This window comes from Monodelphis domestica, chromosome 8, assembly GCF_027887165.1.
Source record: "Monodelphis domestica isolate mMonDom1 chromosome 8, mMonDom1.pri, whole genome shotgun sequence".
Lineage (NCBI taxonomy): Eukaryota > Metazoa > Chordata > Mammalia > Didelphimorphia > Didelphidae > Monodelphis > Monodelphis domestica.
Window position 1 is genome coordinate 58,318,881 of NC_077234.1, and position 27,062 is coordinate 58,345,942.

The 27,062-nt window shown below is 35.5% G+C and overlaps 1 protein-coding gene and 1 long non-coding RNA gene across 51 annotated transcripts in view; one reads left to right on the forward strand and one right to left on the reverse strand.

Moving 5' to 3' along the window:
* Positions 1–27,062, forward strand: part of TRIP12 (thyroid hormone receptor interactor 12) — a 167,680-nt gene that overhangs the window by 74,116 nt on the left and 66,502 nt on the right. For 20 of the 50 annotated variants that reach the window (XM_056807020.1, XM_056807016.1, XM_007502136.3 and 17 more), the window contains exons 4-6: positions 14,277–14,402; positions 15,251–16,056; positions 23,083–23,188. In XM_056807020.1, the coding sequence (XP_056662998.1) occupies positions 14,277–14,402; positions 15,251–16,056; positions 23,083–23,188 (1,038 nt within the window). Of the gene's footprint in view, positions 1–14,276; positions 14,403–15,250; positions 16,057–23,082; positions 23,189–24,854; positions 24,909–27,062 lie in introns of all 50 variants that reach the window. The other 30 variants (XM_001364975.5, XM_056807049.1, XM_056807059.1 and 27 more) reach the window with 5 other exon arrangements.
* LOC103098706 (uncharacterized) lies at positions 18,159–21,678 on the reverse strand. The gene is made up of 2 exons (XR_471963.3): positions 21,586–21,678; positions 18,159–18,357 (listed from the first exon to the last, which is right to left on the reverse strand). It is a non-coding gene; the product is annotated as an uncharacterized LOC103098706 (long non-coding RNA).

Sequence of the window (27,062 nt, forward strand, 5' to 3'; positions counted from 1 at the left end):
TAATCTATTAGGGAAGATAGTGCATAAGAGGACAGAGTAGGTGGAGAGCAATAGCAGCTGGGTGAACTGGGGAAGGCTTTGTGGAGTAGATGGTATTGGAGCTGAGTCTTTTAAGCCAGTCAGGGAAAAACCAAAGTCAGAGATTTTGGAGTAGAACATTCCATTTATGCAGGACAGAGAGTTTAAATGCATGGAGATGATCATTGGAGTGCTGTGTTGCTTGAAGGAGGAATATGTGGACCAATTAGGGTTTTGAAGACTTTAAAGTATTTTAGAAAAAATTTATATATAGCTCATGAGGGTAATTGGAAGCCACTGGAGCTCATTGTTGATAAATGACATAGTGATACCCATACTTTGGAAAATTTGGCCACTGGCAGCTGAGTGGTAAGACATGGGAATGGGGAAACCCTTTAAGCAAGGAGACAAGTTTAAACACTATTGCAGTAGTCTAGACAAGACATGATAAAGGGATTACCAGTGAATAACCCCACAGGAGTCAGTAATGGGACAGATAGGAAGGTAAACAGGAGCATAAGAATGTAATAGATACTTGGATGGAAGAGGGGAGGGAAGGAAAGAAGGACAATCGGAGATGGAAGAGAGGGAGATGAAACAGTATCAACAGTTTGAGGGAATGAGGATTGATTAAAAAAAGGCCATTGGATTGGGTCAGTAAGATATTGGTAACTTTGGAGGAGGCAATTTAATTTGAATGATGGGATCATAAACTAGATTGCAGAAAGTTTATTAGAGGAGTAGAAGTAAAGGCACCTCATTGTAGGTGGCTCTAAAGGAATCAGCCAGGACTGGGAGGAAAAGACAATAGCTTATTAAGAAGAATTTGTAGTCTGCTGGGAAGGAGCCAGAGGATAGGGAGAGAGAATGGGGAGCAATGAAGATAATTTGCTAGAGAAGTTAGGATTTTAAATATATTTTTAATATATTGATTGCTCAAGGTTGTTTGTCAAGAAGGACCCACCTCTTTAACCTAAACAAAGAGTGACGGAAGAAATAGTAGAGGAAGACATCTGGATAATGTGAAGAGTGTCTGTGCATATACAGAATATGTACATAGGACCATAGATCCCGAAATAGAAGGGACCTCATCCTCTGTAGTCCTGCCATCATTTTACAGGCGAGGACATTGAGGCCCAAGGAAGATTTGCCCAGAGTATGAGTCAGAAGCAACATTTGAACACAAGCCCTCCGACTCTAAAGCCAATTGTTTTTCATTTTATTTATATATATATATATATATATATATATATATAAAAATAAAATGTGTGTGTGAACACGCACGCACACACGCGCACACACACACGCACGCACACACACACACGCACGCACACACACACACACACACACACACACACACACACACACACCCTCCAACATAAGACAAAATAGATAGAAGGTTTCGGGTAGAGAGGGAGCAACTAGCTGGTCCTGAAGAAAGCAAAGGCTTCCAAGATCCAGTAATGAGGGTTGCCATTACAAAGACCTAGATATGGAAAATGAAGGATCATTTTTTTGAGGAGCAGCATGCATGTAAAGGAAGAATAACAAATGAGTTAGTCGTAAAGTAGGCTACATTCAATTTGTGAAAGACTTTACCAAATGTAGGAGATAATATTTGAATCTGGAGATAAGGGAGCGCCTTGAGTTTGAGGAATAAGAGACATGGAAAAACAGTGTAGAGGATAAATTGGAATGTAGTAAGACTTGAGGCAGGTGAACTGAGGAATGTCCTCAGCCAGTGTAGAGAGGAATGGCCCAAGGGCTCTGTTCTCCTCCAGCTCTGCTGCCCATGACTAGCCCACCTTACCCACTGTAGGCTGTACCCATTGGGCTGCTGGTCAGAGGATATGAAAAAATGCCATCAGGCATGATGGAGAGGGGGAGGGGAGCAGCTCTGCCCAAGTCGCCCAGCCTTTCAAATAACAAACTGAGCAGCCACATGCCCACAGAGGGCACTCTGCATGCCATCTTTGGCACCATGTCATGAGTTTGCCATCACTCTGGTTGTAGCCATATAAATTGAGAGGGAACAGAATAGAAGTCAATTTAGAAATTACAAAATCAGGCAATTGAGTATATAAATGCAGTGACAGAATAAGGAGTCAAGGTTAATAACAAAGTTGAATTCTTGGGTGTCTAGAAGGTTAGTAGGACCTTTATGAGAATAGGGAAGTTTGGGTATAAACAGTTAGGGACTTCCCCTGACTTTGAAATTGTTTCCAGAATATTTAGACCTATTTGTTGCTTTTTCGGTAGTACCTATTTTCCCCATAACCCATATACCATTGAATATTTCCATTTTTTTAATCATAATTGCTCATTTGATAGGTATGTAATGATGTCTCAGTTTTAGTTTGCATTCTTTTAGTGATTTGGACCATTATTTTCTGGTATATATATTTAAATGCCATTTTTTCTTTTGAAAACTTTGTTCCTGTGTTTTCTCTTGGGTAATAACTTTTAGTTTTATAAATTTATGTCAATTTTATATATAGATTGTGCGCTTTAAACTTTTCTGATAGGGAATCAAGGTGTTTAGTGAAAATTCTAGTTGATAACTGCTTATGGTAGCTGAATTAATTTTTTTATGCAAAAGTCTTTTCATTTTACATAATCACCTTTTATCTTGTCATATCATTTATGTTTTATGATTTTTCTTTAATCATGTTTGTTAAAGATGCCTTATTCTCTTTTGATGGAAAAAACTGTTTAGGATATTCATTTGGAATTTAGTATATTTGTGCTATGGCAAGATGCTACTCTAAACCTATTTCCTACCCCATTTGTTTTCTTAAAAATTTTTCAGCAGTTCTTGACTAATAATGAAGACCTCTACTGTTCAATGTTTATTGTGGCTATTTCAAGTTCTTATCTGTTTCACAGTCTACAGCTTTCATTTATTTATTTGTTTGTTTGTTTTTCTGTGTGTGTGTGTGTGTGTGTGTGTGTGTGTGTGTAAATTTATTTTATTTTATTTTTTGAAGTTTTAAACATTATTTTATTTGGTCATTTTCATACATTATTCATTGGAAACAAATCATCCTTCTCTCTCCCCTTTCCCCCTCCCCTAGCTGAAGCGGGATTCCACTGGGTATCACATGTGTCCTCATTCCGAACTCATTTCCATGTTATTGGTTTTTGCATTAGGGTGTTCATTTAGAGTCTCTCCTCAATCATATCCCCTCCACCCCTGTAGTCAAGCAGTTGCCTTTCCTACAGTTTGTCCTCTTCTTGAGGATAGTGTTTTTTCTCATAGATCCCTGCAGATGGTTTCAGGGACATTGCATTGCCACTATTGGAGAGGTCCATTACTTTCAATTGTACCACAGTGTCTCAGTCTCTGTGTACAATGTTCTCCTTGCTCTGCTCCTCTCGTTCTGCATCACTTCCTGGAGATTGTTCCAGTCTCCATGGAATTCCTTCACTTTATTATTCCCTTTAGCACAATAGTATTCCATCACCAACATATACCATAATTTGTTCAGCCATTCCCCAATTGAAGGGCATCCCCTCATTTTCCAGTTTTTTGCCACCACAAAGAGCGCAGCTATGAATATTCTTGTACAGGTCTTTTTCCTTATTATCTCTTTGGGATACAAACCCAGCAGTGCTATGGCTGGATCAAAAGGCAGACAGTCTTTTATTGCCCTTTGGGCATAGTTCCAAATTGCCCTCCAGAATGGTTGGATCAATTCACAACTCCACCAGCAATGAATTGGTGTCCCCACTTTGCCACATCCCCTCCAGCATTCATTACTTTCCTTTGCTGTTATGTTGGCCAATCTGCTAGGTGTTGTTTTGATTTGCATCTCTCTGATTATAAAAGATTTCGAACACTTTTTTGTGTGCTTATTAATAGTTTTGATTTCTTTATCTGAAAACTGCCTATTCATGTCCCTTGCCCATTTTTCAATTGGAGAATGACATGATTTTTTGTACGCTGGTTTAACTCTTTATAAATTTGAGTAATTAGACCTTTGTCAGAGGTTTTTTTTTTTTTTAAATGAAGATTGTTTCCCAATTTGTTGCTTGCTTCCCTTCTAATTTTGGTTACATTGGTTTTGTTTGTACAAAAACTTTTCAATTTGATGTAGTCAAAATTATTTATTTTACATTTTGTGACTCTTTCTAAGTGTTGCTTGGTTCTAAAATCTTTCCCTTCCCAAAGGTCTGACATGTATACTATTCTGTATTCACCTAATTTACTTATAATTTCCTTCTTTATGTTCAAGTCATTCACCCATTCTGAGTTTATCTTGGTGTAGGTTGTGAGGTGTTGATCCAAACCTAATCCCTCCCACACTGTCTTCCGATTTTCCCAGCAGTTTTTTTTTTTATCAAATAGTGGATTTTTGTCCCAAAAGCTGGGGTCTTTGGGTTTGTCATAGACTGTCTTGCTGAGGTCATTTACCCCAAGTCTATTCCACTGATCCTCCTTTCTGTCTCTTACCCAGTACCAAATTGTTTTGATGACCGCTGCTTTGTAATATAGTTTGAGATCTGGGACTACAAGGCCACCTTCCTTTGTATTTTTTTTTCATTATTTCCCTGGATATCCTTGATCCTTTGTTCTTCCAAATGAACTTTGTTATGGTTTTCTCTAAGTAAAAAAGTTTAATGTGTATAACACTAAATAGATAAATGAAGTTTGGGTAGTTTGGGTTGGTCATTTTTATTATATTAGCTCATCCCACCCATGAGCAATCAATGTTTTTCCAATTGTTTAGATCTAGTTTTAATTTTGTGAAGAGTGTTTTGTAGTTGTGTTCATATAGTTCCTGTGTTTGTCTCAGCAGATAGATTTTATAGATGGTATTTTATATTGTCTCCTGTGACTTTAAATGGGATTTAAAGAGGGAAGGACAATCCAATCCATTAGGGCAGAGAATAGATTTGCTCCCTATAGGGGAGTAGAAGGGTAAAAAAACTGGTGGAGAATGGTGGGGAGGGAAAGCAGTACAAGGGAGGGAGAGGGTGGGGGGGCAATTTAAAAGATTACGGGGAAAATAATGGGTGGGGGTGATAAGAATGGATGGGGGTAGAAAGGGAAGTTAAATAAGGGTGGGAACTAGGGGGACTGATTATAAACAAACATTGGTGTAGAAGGAAATAGTGAAAGAAGAAAAGGCAGGACCAGGAGTAGTATATGGTTTTTCAAATTGGTACCAAAAATTTTTTTTAAATTATTGTGTTATTTATACTATAGGCCAAGCTGTACTTTTTTTTTTAAACCCTTACCTTCCGTCTTGGAGTCAATACTGCATATTGGCTCCAAGGCAGATGAGTGGTAAGGGCTAGGCAATGGGGGTTAAGTGACTTGCCCAAGGTCACACAGCTGGGAAGTGTCTGAGGCCAGATTTGAACCTAGGACCTCCCATCTCTAGGCCTGGTTTTCAATCCACTGAGCTACCCAGCTGCCCCCAAAGCTGTACTTTTTTTTTTATTCATCTTCCCTTTATTTTTAATTTCTTGACTTTTTGTGGCTATGTTAATTTTGTTACTTTCTCTTATTCCATAAAGTATCTCCATCTCCCTTGTTGATTTAGGTAGTATAGTCATTTTTATTATATTGTGGCCTAGTGCTTTCTCTTATTCCATAAAGTATCTCCATCTCCCTTGTTGATTTAGGTAGTATAGTCATTTTTATTATATTCTGGCCTAGTTGTGAACATCTCTTAGGTGTTCTTTTATTTAGGTGTCTTCCTTTATTTTAGTGAATACTTAGGCAATTGTAACTTTTTTCTGTGTCTTGCTAGGTAATTTAAGATTTAATTAATTTTGTAGTTACTTTTAGTGGAAGTTTTCAGTCTTCTTTTCCTTTTGACTTTTTTTTTTTAACCCTTACCTTCCATCTTGGAATCCAAGGCAGAAGAAAGGGCTAAACACAGCAAGGAAGTGTCTGAAACCAAATTTGAACCCAGGACCTCCTTCTTTGCTTTTTTTTTTTGAGTAATTTATAAAATGTATCTCCTACTTCTCACTTCACTCTGCATCAGTTTATACAAGTTTCTCCTGTTTATAGCACAATAGTATTCCATTGGCAGTTTCCTTGTTGGGAGTTCAATGAAATTACAGGAATGACTAGGTTTTTAGAAATTGCTAATGTTAGCATTTCAGAAATGTTATCAAATAATTGTGGGAAAGAGTGACATCCTTGCTTTATTACTGGAGTAACTAGAAAACCTAGTGTTTTTGTTATTTTTTTTAATGAGAAATGATGGTTTTTAGATATTCAAAAGTTTTTAAAGGCAGAAAGCCAAAATCCTGCAAATTAATTCTTCCTCCCTTTCATTTAGCCATAATTATTATGTCAATCCCCAAATTAACTGGCTTTTATTTTGTTGAATCATAGCATCTAATTATGAGTGGAACCCTTAGGTTCTGTTTTGGCCACTCTTCTTCCTTTGAATTTAAAATCAGGTAGACCTGAGTTCAAAATTTGTCTCAGACATTTAGTAATCTTGGTCAAATCACTTGATCTCAGTCTACCATATACCATAGTTTGCTTGTCTGTAAAATGGAGATAACAATACCTACCAACTAGGTTGTCATAAGGATTAAATTATAAAGCATTTTCAAAAGTGCTTTGTGAATCTTGAAATGCTTTAAAGTGCATTTAACACATTGTGATTTATTCCATATTCATAATAAATTGTTATATTCCATATTTTATTATATTTTTTAAATGGAAATGTTTATTTTTTAAAATGGTAACCTCACTGTCTCATTAGTTTAATTGCAATCTCCATGTAAATGATTAGGTGCTTCTCTTGATTTCTAAGAAGCTTCACAAATTCAGTATTCTCAACATAATTTCCTTTTAAAATAAAGAAAAAAGAAAAATCTTTACCTTCCATTTTAGATTCATTACTGTCTATATTAGTTTTATGGCAGAAGAGTATTAATGGCTAGGCAATGAGAGTTAAATGACTTGCCTAGTAGTCACACTACTAGGAAGTATCTGAGGTTCCATTTGAATCCAAGACTTTTTGCCCCTAGGCCTGGTTCTCAATCCACTGAGTCACCTATCTGCCCCTATAACTTTTATTACCCATGACTTCACTTTCTGAAAAGTATTTCCTTATTGCTATTCTCCCCCTTTCTTCATTATCTTCTTTTCTATATATTTTGTATCTTATTTATAAATATTACCTCCACACTAGAATATAAGCTCTTTGAAGTCAGACTTTTATTTTTGTCTTTGTATGCCTAGTACCTAGCACACTGCCTGGTACATAGTGAGTCACTGAATTAAATGTTTGTGGATGGATTCTCTTTAAGAGTTTAATTTTTACTTCTTAATCATTTTTATAAGTATTTATAGGAATTTTAAAGGTACAACTCAAATTCTTTTTCAATAATTTTACTTTTAAATTCTTTACAAAATTATCCCCCAAAAAAGCCTATTGAAAGCCTTTCATGTTATAATTTTAGTTTTTCATATCTTCATTTGTCCCTTCCTCAGCATTCAAATTGCTTCCACTCTACTTTTTCTGAACATTTTTTAGTGTTATTATGGTAACAATCTAAATGATCTTCCTTCCTTTTCTTTATTTTAGTCTATAATAAACCACTGTGGGTAAATAATAGGAATGTACAGACCTTACCCAAAACATGTTATCTCTTTACCTAAAAACCAGTGGTTCCCCATTTTAAAAGATAACTAAATCTCTAATCTTGATTTCATAGCAATCTAATGTGACTCTTGCCTCATACTATTATTCTTTAAGGATGCCAGATTGCAACAATTTTTAGTTTTTCTACTTTTCCCCTATTGTTTGCATTTCCCCCTTGACCTGAAATTCTGCCATCCTCTCTTGTCCATTATCATTACATTGAATAATTTTACATTCTATATTACCCAGCAGATGGTTAGATACATATTGATATTTCTTCAAATACCCTAACCGCTAATTTCTTCAGCTTACTCGGTTCTCAGGACCTACCACTTCACCACACTACATAATAATGATAACATATTTGATCTTACCTTCACCTGGAAGGGTTCCATATCCATATTCATTAACCCTGAAGTTTTTATGTGGTCATCTTATTATTCAGCTTTTCCTTTTGTCTTACAACCTTAAACTTTGTTTTTTGACTTTGTCACAACTTGCAATATCTTGTTACCTCACATCTTTCCCAGGCCATTGCCCCTATACTACCTGTATTATTCTCCCATCTTTGTCATTACTCCTTGTGAATCAGTTCGGCTCTACATTGTTTTCTCTAGTTCCTTTGTGTCTGTTGAAGACTTTACATTGCCACAAAGCTCAGCCTTGGATTATTCCTGCTATATTCTATAGTCATGACTACTCAAGTCCTGAAAATTATGAAGCTGTAATGTCTGAGCATACTACAAGTTTGTTTTATGTTCTTTATTAGGCTCTCATAATAGTAAAATAGCCCTTCTACGCCTCCCTAAATTGATTTATAATCCTGCGCATCACAACGATTCTCCTAAAAAATCATGCTTCAAACTTCTCATGGCTCATACTCTCAGCTGAGAACCTTTCTTCTTTAACTAAAAGAACTGATGCTATTTGCAGAGAGCTACTTCTTTTCTCTCTCATCTCGCATCACTCAAATGTTTTCTGCCACTTATTTCTTCCTTACCCCAATTTCCTTTACCAAGGCAAATCCCATCTCTATGCATAAATGATCTCATTATATCACAGATTGCCCTCTCTGTTACCTCTACTCTCTAATCTTCCATCTCTGGACCAGTGAAGTAGCATAATGGGTAGAGTACTAGACCTGGATTCTGGAGGACTTGAGTTCAAATCCAGATGTAACACTTATTAACTATTGGGTGACCTTAGGAAAGTCATTTTACCCTCTTTTTGAATCCATTCCATCATCTATAAAATGGGGATAATAATAGCACCTACCTCCCAGAATTGTGAGGATTAAATGAAATAATAATTTTAAAATGCTTAGCAAAAAACTTGGCACAATTGCTATCATCTGCTGCTTCCTTAGTACTTACAGATATCTTCCCATCCTCAAAAAATCTTGACATCTTTTTCTACTAGCTCTTATCTTATATTTCCTCCCTTTTGAGGCTAAACTCTCAGAGAAGACCCTCTACAACTTGTGCATTTGCTTCCACTGTCACTATCTTCTTAATTCTTTTCAGTTTTACCTCTCTTCATTGTTCATCCAGAATTATTCTTTACAAAGTTACTGGTCTCTTTCCAAATATAATGGCCTTTTCTCAATCCTCATTCTTTTTTACCTTTCTGTAATACCTTTCTCCCTGATACTCTGTTAGGTTTTCATGACGCTTCTCTCTTCTGATTCTTTTCCTATCTGTCTGACCACTCCCTATCTTTCTTCTCTGCTAATTCTTCATCCATGTTACATCCTAGTCACCCAGGTTCCCAACTTACTGGCTGTCCTCTGCCTGGAACACACTTTTTTCCTCATCTCTGCTTCCTGGTATTCTTTCCTCAGCTAAATATCATGTTTTCGGGTTTTTTTTTTTTTTTTTGGAGTAAATAAATATTGTCATGTTGCCACCTCTCTTATTTATACATAGCTCTCTTCTTTATACCCCTCTTTCCATTTTAGACTCTTTAGATTCTTCTGTTCTTTAAATGAAGGGATTCTTTTTATTTTGTTTGATTAGCTCTTCTAAAGGATTTTCACTGCCACTAAAGGGAAAAATATATACAAACATTCACTTAACATTATGAATTGGGTACCAAATTTCAATGTAACTAATTTTTACCTTTAAAGTGCAAAAGACTATATAAATAAAGAAATGGAGATTGTATTCCTTTTCTCTTGTCTGCGTCCTCTGAGGCTAGCACTGGACATCATTAAAAGTGGTTCCAACAGTGTTTACATATGATATTAGAATTTTAATATAATGTCAGAGCTGTAAGGGACCTCAAGATCATATTGTTCAAGCCTTTATAGATGAGAAAACAAATTCAAGTAACTTAAATCAGTTTGCTTACTGTTCATGGCAGATCAGTGACATAGCCCAGAATCAAACTTCCCTTCCTTGATATGCAGGCCAATTGTCTCCACTACACTTAAGTACTATATGATAATATAGTATAATATGATAATATAAGCACTACACATATATTGAGTACAACTCTTTATGAGTTGTAAGTCTCATTAGCTCTTGCCTGGGCTTATTAATAATGCAATGAATGCTAATGTATTATCCTATTAAAATGAAGTTAGAATAAAACTAGAGTAACTAATGCATTTCATTAGTTTTTTTATATATATTTTTTGCTTTATGTATTATGTATATAGATAGAGCCATTTTTATTATAAACAAGTCAAATACAGACTTACAAATAAATGTAACTTAGTTAAAAAACATGAGAATTTCCATAGGATTATACAATATATTTTCCATAGCAGTTAAATATTTGTTTTGCATTGATTTCATCAACGGTTCCTTTGTTTTTAAGTAAAAGTTCTTTTTTAATTTGAAATTTAATTAATTTAGAATATTTTTTCATGGTTACAAGATTGATGTTCTTTCCCTCCCCAAATCCCTCCTATAGCCAACATGCAATTCTGCTGGGTTTTACATGCCATTGATCAAGATCTATTTCCGTATTATTGATATTTGCAGTAGAGTCTATATCCCCATCAACCCATGTGATCAAGCAGTTGTTTTTAGTAGCTTTTTAAAAAAAAATGTTAAGGTATAATCTTTTTCCTTTGGGACTGAGGGGAAAAAACCTGTGAGAAATATATCTTATATATAAGTGGATTGACTCTTTTTAACGTGTTTTTGTTACATCCCATCTTGTTTTCTTTTCTTGAGCATCTTATTTCTTTCTTACACCCATTCAACAGAAATCATTAAGTATACATACACAATTACTGATTTCATCCCCACAGCTTCTAACTAACCCCTTCATAGTTTTTCTGCTCCCTTCCCCTACTCTCTTCTACCTGTTTTCAGCCTAGTCTCAAGGAAGGACTGAGTGGAGGAAGGAATTGAGTGAGGGATAGAGGTAAGCTTATATGTCCTAAATGGGGGTTGGAATTGTGATGCCAGCCAGGTATGTGCTTTTCCTTGGTGGGGCATGACTTATTTTCAAAATATGAAGGTTGGTGCCAGTATGTATCAGTATTTCTATAGGGGAAATGCTGAAATATATTGACAGCATTCACATTTTGTATGGTAATAATCTGTGCTACCTAATTGTCTACGTACATACTAGTATCAAAACACATATTTCCAGTCTGCATTACTAGTAGGGTTCAGTCACGTTTTGGGGTGGAATAAATGAATTCTTAAATTTGATTTTAAATTCATCCCCCAGAATCTTAACTCTTCAGCAAAACAAGTGTATTTGTTACATATTACCATTGTAAGTTGAGGACTGTTTGTTGCCACCTTTCCTGAGCTTTTGTGGTCTTTACTGACATGTGAGTGCAAAAATTCTTCCTGGAATATGGACATAGAATCAAAAATGTTCAATACACTTGACTCCACTACTTATAGGGGAATTTAAAAAAATAAAAGGTAAGACTTGGTTTCTCTGATTTGAGAGATTTCTCCATTTTTTGATCTGCAAAAGGGTTCAGACTAGATTATTTATTGTTTTAAAGTACAACGGAAGAAATAAGTTGGATTCATGTACTTAGGAAAATTTTTCAGAAAGCATTTATTGACTCCACTTCTTGTGTAGTGATGATTGCTTTGCATTCTGTGCTGTGAGACTAGCATAGCATAGGGTGAAACTTCTCTTCTTAATAAAACCTCTTTGTCTGGGGTCCAAGGCATTCATGGATTCTTGAGGCATTCATTTACCCTGTACTGAAATCTACTCAGTAGCCCTAGAGATGGTCTTAATGGCAAAATTGAAATTCCAACATTAATGCTATTAGTTTTGTTTTAAACTTAAACTGTGAATATTATGGCAATTTTTGATGAAATGATAAGGAGGTCATAAAATGAGGATTTCAGCCTAAAATGTAAAATCCTCTACCGGTCTTTGATACATAAACAGAAAGTCTGTAATCTATATTTTTAAACCTTTCAAGCTATGTCATAGAAATTAACTCATTGAAAATTTGGTCTTTGTCAGTTGTCTTAGTCCAAGTAACAGAAGACTTTTACAGTTTGGGAATGTACTATTCTGTTGGATAACACCAGTGTTGTCTCCCTTTCTTCCAAAGTGCCTAGTTCTTCTACTTTGTCTTAGACACTGGAAATGACACAGCCAATATTTTGCCAGACTTTTTTCCATGGATGTGCTAAGCTAAATAATTGCTAAGAAGGGCATGATAGATAATTCAGTAATTCCTTACAAAAAGGGAAGTGTAAAATCAAAATAACAATCTCTTTAATGATCATATTCCAGATAACATGGGATGAACTTTTTTTTTTTTTACACAAGAAGATTGGTTTTTAGTGAACGGTAGAGGGATAGCTGGAAAGAAGCCAACATCACGTAATGAGAAACTAGCAGGCAAACTAGTAGGGGTGGGTGGATAGGAGAATTACTGTAGTTGGAGGCTGGCTAAAAATTAAGTAAATGACCAAATGACTAGTTTGGATTTTTATATATATATATTCCTCTTTTGAGTTTATTTTTAGTGTTTAGCATCAAAAATTTTTTTTCTTAAATAACCCTTACCTTCCAGCATCTGTGTATTGGTTCTAAGACAGAAGAATGGTAAGGGCTAGGCAATGGGGGTTAAGTGACTTGCCCAGGATCACACAGGAGATATGTGAGGCCAGATTTGAACCTAGGACCTCTCATCTCCACTGAGCCCTCAGCTGTCCCCTAAAAACTTTTTTAAAGAGAATTTCCCTTCTATGTGATTTAAATTTTTCTAAAAAATGTAATAGTTTGGCAATCCCGTATTTCTTCTCCCCCCAAGCAATTTTTTTAATCAAAGTGTTCTGTTATTTATTAGAAAAAATGACATTTAATGTTAGGATTACTTGTAGATTGTCATACCTTCTTGAGTATATTAGGAATTCCTTGTGAGTTGGTGGAAGTTTAAACTCGTTTGCTTGGTGTATTAAAATGAACTGCTATATTTTTAAGTGCTATAGTTTACAAGATTTTAACATGTAAAATATATAAATTCTAAAAAGCAATGCTATTTCTAGCCAAAGAGGGAAATGTTTTAAAAATAATCAATGAGGTATGTATGCTTTGTGAGATTCAAATTGTTTTTAAGGTCAATTTTGAGAATCTCTTCAAATTTCATTGAAAAAAACTTTAAAAATTGGAAAGAGTGGAAAACATTTTTTATTCTTTATTAAGAGATCTTAGAGCTAAACTACTAACTATAATCATTTCTATAGAAATGTGTGCACATGTGTGAGTATAAATGGGCACACTCCCAGGGACTCTTATTTTATGAGGCAAAATAGTTTCTCAATCTGTCATCTGAATTCTAAAACAAATTTACTGATTTCACTGAGTATCAGTTGCTCAGTGCATAATGCATCTAGATGATAATTTGTGCCCATTTGTCCTAATCCCTGGGACATATGGCATTCACAGACATTTAATTTATACTACAGGTTTTCTGCCTGAATGTTCTGGACCATTTTTTCATAACATATTTCAAATTGCTCTCAAATCTTCTCTGATTTTTGGCATCAGAATGGTATCTCCCCCTCTACCCTCCTTCTTTGAAAGAAAATGTTTGATTTTCTCAATGAATACTATTTTCATATAGATAACAGGCTTTTGGGACAGTTAACCCTTAAGGATCTACATTACACCTAACAATAGTTGTCAGTTTGTAACTAGTCCTTTTGCCCCTCTGTATTCTTGAGCAGTAAAGAAGCATCATCTAAAAAATAATTTGAAAACTGCACAGCAAGTATCTTCTATAAAACTCATGGCTTTGTTGTTTTTGAGTACAAGGTTTGTAAAAGAAAAACATTATTAATAAAAATCATACATTTATACTTAATGTGATGTAAAAATCATGAAGGTTTTTAAGCAGCTACCATAGAGCTAAATAGAATTGAATTGTAGAAGAAACTTTTAAGTAAAAAGAATACTTAACTGCTTTTCAGTGATTGTGATTGTTTAGTTATAAGATGCAATTTTACTGTACTAAAATTTTGTAGAGTTCACAACTTAATCATTTTCGATAAGTGTTTAACAAAAAGGCAAAACCAAAATAAAAACTGTAGGCCTTCATTTCTATTTGATGTTTTTTTAAAAAAATACTTTACCAAGGGGGATTGTATTTGCATCTCATTTTCCTGATAGCTTTCTGTTTTGGTTTTCTGCTGACAGGTCACATTTAGGGCAGGCAAAACATAAGGCATATAGCCCTCCTGAGAGTAGAAAATCTATTTCTAAGGCACCCAAAGTGCAGTCTAATACTACTTCTGAACAGTCAAGGGGACACATTTCTAAAAGGTAAATCTTCACATTGCTTATCTTTTTCCAAGGCATAATTTATTTACACTTGAGAATTGCATATTGTTTAAGGTCATCAGGTTACTTTGAAGTCATGTTAAATGTTTCTCTATCCTTGGAAAAGTGTAACTTTTAGAATTGAAGTTTTTCATCTCTTCATCGATATTCAGTTGGGTCTTGGACAATCAACAGAACTGTAAAGTTTCTTGATATTTTCTTTGCTTACCAAACTGATATAGCTAAACACCATAAACTTGCTATTTATTTCAGGTGTATTTGAAACAGCAGTGCTCATGATTCTATCTCTCTTCCCCCCCCCCCCCCCCCCAATCCCCCAATCCCCTTTAGATTGAATTGATAGTTGAAGTAAATCTAGAAAGCGACCATTAGTAGTTACAATGTCCTGGAGAATCCTTTACTTTTTATTAATATTCTCAGCATTAATGCTGCTTGTCTATACTTTTTTATTAAGTAAAAAAGTAGCAAAAATATATCATTGTCTTGTCTTTTTCTATAGTTTCTGTCCCTCGTAATTGTTAAATCAATATTCTCACTTTTTGGCAAGAAGCATTATTTATGAGTGCCTTCTGAGCTAATATATTAGTCTTCTTTCCTATTGAATATCATCTTTATAATAACTAAATTTCACCATACAACTTGGACATGAAAATACAACCATGTGCAAAGCAGACACTATTTTCTTTGAGTTCAGTATTGATTGACTTTATTCTACATAGACCATTTTGGAAACTCTGGGTTCTTCAGAAGCTTTTAATTTTCAGAGCTTTTAGATATTCTGTGAATTCATAGGAAATGCACAGTAACTTTGTTATTTTCTCTCTTCCTAGAAGCTGCAGTTCATCATCTGCTGTCATAGTTCCACAACCAGAAGATCCAGACAGAGCCAATACTTCAGAAAAGCAAAAAACGGGGCAGGTGCCTAAGAAAGACAGTTCTCGAGGAGTGAAACGCAGTGCCAGTCCAGATTACAACAGGACAAATTCTCCGAGCTCTGCTAAGAAACCCAAAGCCCTTCAACATACTGAACCTCCCTCAGAAACCAACAGACCCCATTCTAAATCAAAGAAGAGGCATTTAGACCAAGAGCAGCAGCTGAAATCTGCACCATTGCCATCAACAAGCAAGGCACACACCAGAAAGGGTGGAGCTACCGGCAGTTCGCGAAGTCAGAAAAGGAAAAGGACAGAAAGTTCTTCTTGTATAAAGAGTGGTTCAGTGTCTGAATCAACTGGTGCTGAAGAGCGATCAGCAAAACCCACCAAGCTGGCTTCAAAATCGGCCACCTCAGCCAAAGCTGGGTGTAGCACCATCACTGATTCCTCTTCTTCTGCCTCAACATCCTCCTCATCTTCTGCAGTCGCCTCTGCGTCCTCCACTGTACCACAGGGGGCCAGAGTGAAACAAGGAAAAGACCAAAACAAGGCCAGGCGTTCCCGGTCAGCATCTAGTCCCAGTCCCCGAAGAAGTAGCCGAGAAAAGGAGCAAAGTAAAACAGGTGGCTCTTCTAAGTTTGATTGGGCTGCTCGTTTTAGCCCTAAAGTTAGCCTGCCTAAAACAAAACTGTCTCTACCAGGGTCTTCTAAATCAGAGACATCAAAACCTGGACCTTCAGGATTACAGGCTAAATTGGCAAGTAAGTTGAGAAACTTGGTTTTTATTTATATTTTATAGGAATTAAAAAAGTGGGATCTTTCACACAGTCTATTGCAGTTGTAGATTTTTTCTTTTAGAAGTGGTAACTCTAGATTTTAAAAAATATTTAAATTGATGTATATCTACTCCCCCCCCTTAATATGCTAATCTACTTCATAAGTTCCCACCTCTCAAAATTACAAGTTTTGTAATATATTGAATGACTATCATTCAGTTCTTAACAGACTAAGGAAGTTGGTTCGGTTTATAATGTATGTTATTTTCTTGATTTTTCATTTCTTCTACCTATGTCTATTCCAACAGCTTTAAGGAACAGTACAATCAGTTCTCCATTCAACTCTCCCAATGCATATTATATCTTTTTTAATATACTTGTTTCTTGTTGACTAGTCAGAAATTCTAGGTTTTTTCCCCAAGCCCCAAATAATATTTTATCTAGTTAGTGGCATTTGAAGATCCTTGGCCTGATTTATGGATTTGCATAGCTGTATGTAAAAGCATTGTTTTCTTCAGAGGAACCAGAGTTCCCCTGAACTAGAGAGCAAACCCAAGTAGGGAGATAGACTTTATTTCTAAACAATTTCTCTCTTGCCAGTGATAATAATAACAAAATAGGATTATAATTAATTGGAAGAATCGCGTCATTAGCATCTTTTTCTTAAAGGCACTTCAACTTTAGAACTTTGAGGTGAGTTGAAGCAAGGAAGAGAGATAGATGTGGTTCATTAACCTTTTTTTGCTATTGTGGATGTCCCTATTTTGTTTTTACCCTTTTTTTGGAAGCGATAAGGAACTATAAGTATCAGAAGCACTTCTCAGTGTCACCTTTCTTGCCCTCTAATCACTCCGCCTCTCTTTGAAGATATTGAACTCCCATAAAGGCCACTTAAAAAAATAAAATTGTTCTGTTTTCACATTATTATAAGTAGGAAGCTAGATTTATCTTTAAACTTGAAGGTTTTATGGTGTGAGGTAGAGACAGAGATACTTGTCTTTCCTTTAGCATATAAAGAGGGAAAAGCTACTTGGAAATTTCTCTGTGGTAGTTTTTCTTGCTATGCAGCTGAGGTTATCCTTTTTGGTAGGAAGGTTGCAGTGTCCTTCACCTCACAACATTATGGAGATTCTAGATTTTTCAAGGCTGTGTCAGTGGAACACAAGTTTTGGCAAGGATCTAAACTGGAAAGGCTTCAAGTGCAGGTCCGGCTAAAGGCTTAGATTTCTGACCTTAACGGTTGGCATAACTAAGTTTTGAGAGTTTCATCCTCCAGGAGGTGAGCCCTCAGAGGGCCACCATAATTTATGAAAACCTTCTACTAAGAAGGAGAGAGGCATTCAGCTTTACCTCTGGGGAAGCAGGCAGCTGCATGAAGACTCTCAGATCCTGGCAGTATATAGTACATTTGCTTCACATAGTTTTTAAAAGGATGTTATTAGATTGAAGAACTTGATATTTTCAAGTATTTTTTCTTAAGGCTCTGTAACTAAGTAATACTAGGTGATGGTGTAAAGTTAAGCTGCCTGGGTCTGTATGCTTAAAAAAAACCACCCTAATAATAATGTATAGTTTTCTTTTTACATGGCCAAGGACCTGTGTCTCTTGGAAATATTATCATGGCAGTGAGCATTTATTTTAATTGTCAATCTTGCTCTAACCACTCACTCCAGATAGGCCATCTCTTTCTCATAAAGCAAATTTCTGTTCACTTGCTAGTGCAGAAGTATTTAGGGTCTTCATAGCTATTGGATCAGATGCATCTTTCAGCCCTATGAGAGTTAAACTAGACTTCTTTGGGCCAGCTAGGTGACTCAGGAGATAGAGAGCCAGGTCTGGAGTCAGGAGGTCCTAGGTTCAAATCCGGCCTCAGACACTTCCCGGGCTCTGATCTTGGGCAAGTCACTTAACCCCAAGTTTCCTAACTTTTATTGCTCTTCTGCCTTCTGATTGTTTTAGTGAAATATAGGGCGAAAGGAAAGAGTCGTTCCCCCCCCCCCCCAAAAAAAAAAAAAAACCAATCCCAACAAGAAAATGACCTCTTTTCCTTTCCCACTTCACCCAGATACTTTTTTCTCAGAAGTCTGTGTCTTTTAGGAAGTCTTTAAGGTCGAAGCATGAAGAAACTACTGTGTCATTCTCTTCAGGAATTCAAGAGATAGGGAATTTCTGCATCTTCATTACTCAGAGGAGTTGGCAGATAAGGGTCATGCCCAGAACTGGCCAGTAGGATTTCCTGGACTCTATGGGTCTTGTAGTCAGGAGCCATGGCTAGTTCTGATGTGACTGTATTGGATAAAAGCAATACCATGGTTGTTAACACAAAGCTAGGAGTTTTTGATGATAGAACAAATGCTCTGACCCCTTTTATTATCCATCCCAAGTATATGAGAATTATTAAATACAAATAATTTTACTTTTGTAGGCCTTGATAATTGGAAGATTTTGAAGAGTTAAGTAACACACCTAAGCAGCAAAACTAGATTGTTCTTGAGAGGGCTTTAAACAGGTTTTCAGACTTGTTCTCCTCAGGAGCTCAGGAATTTCAGATTTTATTTCACCCTAAATCTCAAGTTTGCCCCTTCAGTTTACCCAGTTTATTGTAGTCACTGAAGCTTTGCATGAACCTGCCCTTCTCCCCCCCCTCCCCCAATAGTTATGTGAAAACAGAATGGGGTGCATTTCTGTAAGAATACTATAAATGGTCAATTTGTTAGATGATAATCTTATTCAGATTACTTTCATTTAAAGAAAAGTATATTAAGATTTTAGTTATCCTACATTAGTATTTAAAATATTTATGTAAAACGGTAAAAAAGCTAGTTCATTTAGAAGTGAAGGGTTTTCATTAGAGTGTATGGACTTAATTGAGGGAGACTATAAAACTCAACTTGGAAACAGTATATCATTTTATTTATTTTTTTTGCTCCTCACCTTCCATCTTAGAATCAATACTGTGTATTGGTTCTAAGGTAGAAGAGTGGTAAGGGCTGGCTAGGCAGTGGGAGTTAAGTGATTTGCTCAGGGTTACACAGCTAGGAAGTGTCTTGAGGTCACATTTGAACCCAGAACCTCCCATCTCTAGGCCTTACTCTCCATCCACTGAGCCACCCAGCTGACCCCTTCAACGCATCAGGTTGTAGGGCAACCAGGTAGGAATAATAGATACCAGAGGCATAGAAGTTAAAGGAGACCAGCAAGCATATTTTCTTTTTATTTAGGGCTATGGATGGCCCTGGCAGACCAAAAGTATTGGCACACCAGAAGGAAGAAGAGCCACCTGTACTACATAAGAGTTCAGTCTAAGACTGTTGCCTAATTAGCACACTATGAGAAGCAGCCAACTGATGAACCACTCCTATTCTCTGTGTTGGGCATAGTTTTCTTTCATGAGGGTCTTAGAGGAATTGTAGAATATAGCTTGGTGCAGAGAGAAAGGGAAAGGGTTTTTGAGGTCTAGAGCATCTTTAAATTTATTTTGTAACTTTGTTAGAAAATTATGCTATCTGATTTGTCAGAATCGCCTTGGATATTTGAGTAAAAATTAACACTAGCACTCTATGAATTTTTCAGAATAACATGCGTATGATTAACCTAATCTAAGCTTTTTGAAGAGCTGAACTTATTGGGCACATTTGTAACCAGTTATGGTTATGTTCATATGTGATGATACTATCAGAATTCTGTTTATGTAATTTTCTTCTTCCCCACAGTGGTGGGAGTGTAGAGATTGACCTGTTTGCTTATATGCTCTTAGCTGGTTCTCTTATTTTTTGTGATTTGTGATTGAGGAAGCTCATTTACTCAGTCTTTTCAGTGAAATAGGAGGATCTTCTTTTGTGGCGAGGACACAATTTTTCAGGTTTAAAGAGAGGAAAACATTTTGAGCACTCCCAAGTGGAAGTTTTGATAGAAGGGCTGTTTTGGGTCAAAAGGCATTTTCTGGGACTTTTGAGAGATCAAATAAGAATTTAAGCCAAAATTGATCGCTGACAGCATAATTAAAGTTTTCTTTTTATAAAAATGTAGATTCATAATTAGACTTTGCATTTTCATGCATGTAGGCATGTCTTTGATCACAGAATAATATAAAAATGAAGTGAGAGTTAAGTGACAGTAATATTAGTTTAATTTAAAATTAGTTAAAATTTGAGGACTAGTTTACTTTTCCAAATTATAGTTAGCTACAAATGGGTTTGAGAAGTACATGGAAAACTATTAATAACTAATTGACCCACACTGCTACTTTGGTTAACATACAGGGTGACACGTATGATATAATTGGTGCCTAATTCACTGGAATATTGCACACATCTGTTTTTCTATGGAAAAAAATTAAAAATATATTTTATCTAAGATGTTCTTTAAATAAGTATATGCCAGCTCCACACTGGTTCATCACTAGCAGTAATACTATAAAATGTTTTTGTGAACTGGTTAAGAGCACGAAATCTAGAGACTGAGAAAACGTGAGATGAAATTTTCCAGGTGTACAACTTGATAGAAAATACATAAAATCATGTATGTAATATTAAGGTCAGGAAAGGGTTAGTAGAACATGTATCTTTGCCATCTTTTTTCTTTTAGGCAAAGGTGTAGGGATCATTTCATATCAAAAAGTCAATTTTCTCCATAGATAGGAGGTAGGGAAGGGGAAATTTTTTCAACTCATTAAGTCTGAAAGCTTAAACTTAAAAAATTCCAAAATACTACTCTTTTCTTTTTGTATTTATTGTATATTCAGTTTTAGCTATTAGATCAAAGAACATAAGTCACTTTAACTTCACATAGCAACTGGAAATCATAATAGCTTCTCTCCAGTAGAACATAATATAAAACAGCATGTTTGTTCAAGTTACTCTTTAACAATTTCACTCTTGAAAGAGTAAATGGGATAGGTTAAAATACTCACTGTCCAGCTTCGAGAAATGGGTGGCAGGAGCAAGTATATATCAACCAATCTACTTCAGCCATCAGTTTTGGCAGTGTGATTATGACACCAGTTATCAATCTTTCTTTTTCTATTCTATTCTTTGTTGTCCTTCAACATTATTATCTCAAGTTTAATATCCCATTTGAGGGATGACTATGTTATACAAGTGTAAAAAATATATGGGAAGGAACATATCAACTTGAATCAGAATTATAGGGGTAGTTTATACTATACTGAATGAAGTATTAAATCAGATCAAAGAAAACTTTGAACTGTTATCCTTTTCTTTATCATTATATGTATGTCAGCAACCTCTTAGAATTGAATAAAGTTATTGGTATTAAATTGGTAATGTGACTACAACATATGCTGTATTATAACTGAAAGCCAAATTTCAGTTCAGTTTCTTGGAGAATTTAATGATAATATACTGGCACTTATTTTTTTTTTCTTAAGAACTTAAGAATTTCACATTCTTTTCTTTTTGTCACAGAATCTTTAGATAGACATTTTCTAAGCAATTAAAAAGTTTTTAACCCTCCCCCCCCCCCCAATAAAATAAACCAGAAAATACTGAATACCTTAATTTTATAGCCCAGTTATATGGAAGATGGTTTATTGGTCAATCAGTGTTCCCAACCAAAAGGTTGAAATAGCCAGGGGACCTCCAGGGGAAAAAAGTGAAATGTTTTGTGATGTCAGCCATAGGTTTGTGAGCTCATGGAATAATTAATCTCCTGAAGTCTATTTGAAAGAGACAATTAATTTCACATCTAAAGTGACTTGTTATAAACAGTGCTTTCAAAAGATGACTATTTGCTATTATTTTTTATTGGAATTTATGTTCATGACCAAAAAGAAATATTTTTAAGCTATTCTTTTATGTCTCCCCGTTTAAATTTTGTTTAATTTTGTCTCTGTTGTTTCCTTTGTGTACTCACTCATCTGGATCAGGCATAATAGCATGGCTAGAATGATTAGATGTTTACGAAAGTTTTATTTGGAGGAAAAAAGGAAAACAAGGCACTAGTTGAAGCTAAATATTGTAAGAAGAGAAGGATACATGTATAAGAATACTAGTCTAACTTTTGGATATATTTTATAATATGGTTTTATTACTTGTAAGAAGAATGTCAATTCTCCCTTGCCACAGTACCCCTTTCTCAGTGAACACCAAATATATGTATTTGATTAATAGAACAGGGGGCCCTGCCATTCCTGCTTTAATGCAGGTTATTATTACAAGTGATTGATTTCTTAATACTAGTAACAGTTTACATATAAGTAATTAAGTGAAATTCTCCCTTTTCTTAAATACGCTAAATAATTACATCTAAATTCTTTTTGCCCTCTCTCTTTCCTAAGCACTTTTTTCTATAGGTAATAAAAAATGAGAGCCTCAAATTCCAATGCATATTTTGACCAATTAATGTGGATTTTAGTATAGTACTGTTTTCCTTCTATCCCTACGCCTTTCCCCAGAGTTCATAACAAAGTCACAAACATTCCAAATCAGGATTCGTTGACTTTGTTTTTTTATGTCTCACATCTGCTAAACTGTAAGTTTTGGAGGTGCGAGGAGAGAGTACAAAACAATTATGTGAAACAAGTGCTTCATATATCCTTAAGGAAATTAAAGTCTTGATAAAGAAAACCAAGCCTGTTTGGAAGTAGTTTTTGCATTATGCAGTGTTAGATTAGACATAATTAATTGCATGAAAGGGGAAGCCAGGTAGGGGAAATAGTTGTTGGAACAGTTATGGGGTGAAGTGATAGAAAAGACCAAGTATTTAAAATGCATTGTACTGGGATTAGTATGTTTATTGAGATGGGAAAGGTGCAGTGTTGGGACTGGTATAAAGTTGTAAATGAGCTGGGCTCCAAGGGTAGATGGGCTCTGAATACAGAATATGTTTTGGAAATAGGGGAGATAAAATGCCTGAGCATCCTGAATGTTAGGAGTTGTAAACCCAGCGTCTTTAACAGTGATGCCACAAAGTTTCCCTTCTCCCTTATGACTTTACTTCTTACCCATTTTTGTCCCTAAATCTTCTCTGGATTTTTTGATATATATATAGGTTTAAGAAAATCTACCAAGAAGCGCAGTGAGTCACCACCTGCTGAGCTCCCCAGTTTGCGGCGGAGCACACGCCAAAAGACCACGGGCTCCTGTGCTAGTACCAGGTAATTACCAAAGTTTGTTCCATGGAGGACTCCTTCCTTGCTCTCATCATAAAAACACCTGTAAGCTAGTGTCAGTTTCTCCCAGGAAAAAACCCCTCTCCCAATGCTTATCAACATTTTACAGTTGTAGACAGTTGCCTGGGACACTCAGCCAGTGTGAGTCAGACAGAACACTTTAACTGTCAAAGTGCAGTCAGGACATTGTTTTCCTTGAATTAATTTCTGTTTCTCAAGTTTGTGATTTTTAACTTTTTGATTCATCATCCACATTTTTTACTCATTTTTCCTCCCTATTCTCTCCATTGATCTTATCACATTCTTTATCACTGTGTATGTTTAGCCTGGTGGTCCAAACATTGAGGATTAAGCTGTTAAGATGCTACAGATTAGTATCTCTTTCCTTTTTTAGTATCAAAAAGATATCTTTTTAAGAATAAAATTTTAATATCTACTAGTAAAGCATGTCTTTTTCTCAGTACGTTTTAAGATAAATATCTGAAACACATTTCTTTAACAAAATTTTTATTTAGGCTTAAACCTCTTTGTGCCTTGTGTCTTTGTGCCTTTCCTGCTTTGGTTTAGTTTCAATTAATGACCAATAACTTCCTTATTTTTTTCTTCACTAGCACTTCTGGCTTTATTTACTCTTATCTAAGTTGTCCAAACTAACCATTTAGTTTAGTTTATCCCATTTCTTTTACTTTAAGATAGCTTGGAAAAAAAGGACAAAAACTACCTGATTGCATGTTGATAAGAACCTTGATGATGTTTTAAGAATTTAATAAAAGTATCTTATTTCTTTCTCTTCCCCATCAGGAAATTCTCATACATTCTCATATTCTCTACTTCTGTCTCTCTCCCCCTTCCCGCTCTCCCCTCTCTTCCTCTTACTATGACATAAACTATAAAGCTGTTTTCATGAAAGATCTTTATGAATTTCAGCATTTAAAGAATTCATGATTTCTTTGAGGGAAGCTTAAGGTGGGAAAGAGGAGGGGCAACTTTTGAGTGCTTTAGAAATTGTTCTTGAAGAATTGCTGTGCCTAAAACATTCAGGTCTCGGGACAGCCCTTCGCCCCTTAAATAAGCTAATCCTTGGCTGTCTCATTTCTGGGCCGATATTTGAAGCATTTTTAGCTGATGCGAACTGGTGAACATGCCATTGATATATCCTTGCAGAACCAGGATGTAATCTCTACACATCATTGCTAGATTTAGGTTGCAAAGAATGTCTTAAATGAAATATTTTAACAGCCCTCAACAAGTTTTTCATAGCTGTGATAGCAATTGTAAGTGGTATGCAAAATGATTTATTTAATCCACTGTTTAAATTCATAACTTTAAGTGAGACTGGACTGCAGGCAGTTTCACCTTCTCAGTTCATGTCAAATAAGTGGTCATCTTGTTAGGAAATTAAGGAATCATTAAGAGATGAAGAGAGTGAAGGAAAACTACTTTAAAGACTGAGTATATTACATCAGCCCTGTGAATTAAATTTTTAGCATCTTGAGTGCTGATTAGTGTTTTTACCTAGTGGTGGGTTTACCTAGGAATCTAAATTATGCCACAGAAAATTATTAAGTGGGAAATCAAAAATTGGGAAGTTAATAGCCTTGATAAATTTTTATCCAGTCTCATCAGACGTCCTTCTCTATTTCCTTCATAGGACATGCCCATGTCTTCTAAAAGCTAAACATTCCTTCCCTTGGCTACCACAGGAGTATCCTTTCAACTTTTTGAGTGGTATTATATGCTGATGTAGTGGAAAGAATGCAGGACTTGACACTAGGGAGACTTAGATCTCAGCTTTAAATGATTATTTCTGTGGTTAGGAGCAAGGCACTTAACATCCTTGATCCTCAGTTTATTTATCTGTATAAAGGAGTTTACACTTGACTCACAGAGGTGATAAGAGAACTTTTTGTAGATTCCCTCGTTCTTGCCTTTTGTTTTGGCTCTTCTTCCCAGTCAAACCTACTAGCCAGCAATGAAGAATACCTTTGAGTTCTTGGGTCATAATCTGTACTAAGAGGCAAGAACAAGCACAAGCTGGTGAAAGAGGGAGCTTCCCCACACCTCTCACAAGTATCTGCTTAGTGTAGTTTCTCTTCAGGGTATTTCCCATCCCTGTATGGAGCAGAGCCCCTTCTGTTCAGCCAGTTGCTAGAGCTAGATTCAGAATAGACATTGTCTGTGCTAAACATCACCTTCCAGTTTGTTAGTAGACAATTATGAACCTTCCACCCTGCCTTTTATTACTTCTTTGAACTAGACAATCCTCTCCCCTTATTTTTGGTTGGCATAGCACGTTAAAATTTTTATTTATTTAATTAAAAACTTCCCAATTTTATTTTTAACATTCATTACAAAGTTATTTTACTTCAAATTCTTTCCCTCCCTTATCCCTTGAGAAGGCAAGCAATATGCCAGTTATCCATGTGAAGTAATACAAATTATAATTTTATGTCATGTTTCAAATGAAAACACATCAAAAGCAAGAAAAAGTGAGGGGAAAAAATATGCTTCAACCTATAGTTCATCAGTTTTCTTCCTGGAAGTGGAGAGCATTTCTTCATCATGAGACCTCTGGAATTGTCTTGGATCATTATAACAATATTGCTATTCTAGACGTTTTCTAGACTATTTCATTCATAGTGAGTCAGGATCTAATAATCCTTTAAAATGATTTGGAATTTCTCTTCATTTGGAGATATTTAAATATATTTCTATATTGAAGTAATTAACAAAAGTTAACAATAGCAGGAAAGGAAGGACAAATTACCCTTTAAATTCTGAACAGTGATAAGGAGATTCAACCTGATTTTGTCTTGTTTTTATATCATTCATTTCAAAAAGTCTTTCCTATCTAGTAAACTACCCCCCTCCACATAGTAGCTTTCTAATGAACACCTGCTTGTTTAATCTCCAGTGCTTTCCTTTATCTCTCATATTTAATCAGTTACCAAATCCTGTTGATAATAATTCTATAACATTTTATCAGACCTGCCTCTTCCTCTATTTTCAGTGCTATTCTTCTCATTATTTCATCAACACTTTATTGCCTCCTAAGACATTTCTCTGTTCTCTTCAGTGTATTTCTTATATTACTGCTATATTAATTATTCTGCCTCCAAATCCTAAGTAACTCCCTTTTATTCACTGAATAAAATTCATACCCTTTTGCCTAGCAGTTCATGCTTTCTCCATCTTATTGTCATCAGCTTTATCTCATTGTACTTCCATCTATGCTACATGGACTACACTTATGAATATTCTTTGCCTTAGCCTAAGTTATTCCCTATGCCTGGAATGTGTCTTCAATCATTTGGCTTTTAAATTCCTATTAAACTCAGATGCCTTTTGATTCATGAAGGCATCCCGGACTTCCAAATAAGCAAGGAGACTCCTTGATTAGTTCTCAGATAAGACTTATTTATATATCCTTCCATTATATGGATTATGTATTTGCTTATCTATGTTGACTTCTTTTCCCCCCGCTGGGCCATAAATCCCATGATTATCCCATGTTATCTAAATGTTCTGTTGGCTCCTCCAAGCAGCAGAAAAGCCTGCACATAGTATGTTCTTGGCAAATGTAATGAGTCAGTTTAAGGATTTTAATGTTTAATATTCCTTTAGCAAAAGAGTCATATGTAATGAGAGTTTGCTTTAGACAATTTTGCATTAAACTCTTGAGGTTTAGGCATGACGTGATCGAATATGATTTGTATTGTACTTTTAAGTCTGTGATTTCTTCAGAAGAGACTAAGAATGAGAGTTTTTTGGTTTATTCTCAACCTGCTTCATAATGACTTTAATTATTCTGATGGTACAGAAATTTAACCAAAAAACTGTCCATAGTGAATATAGAAAA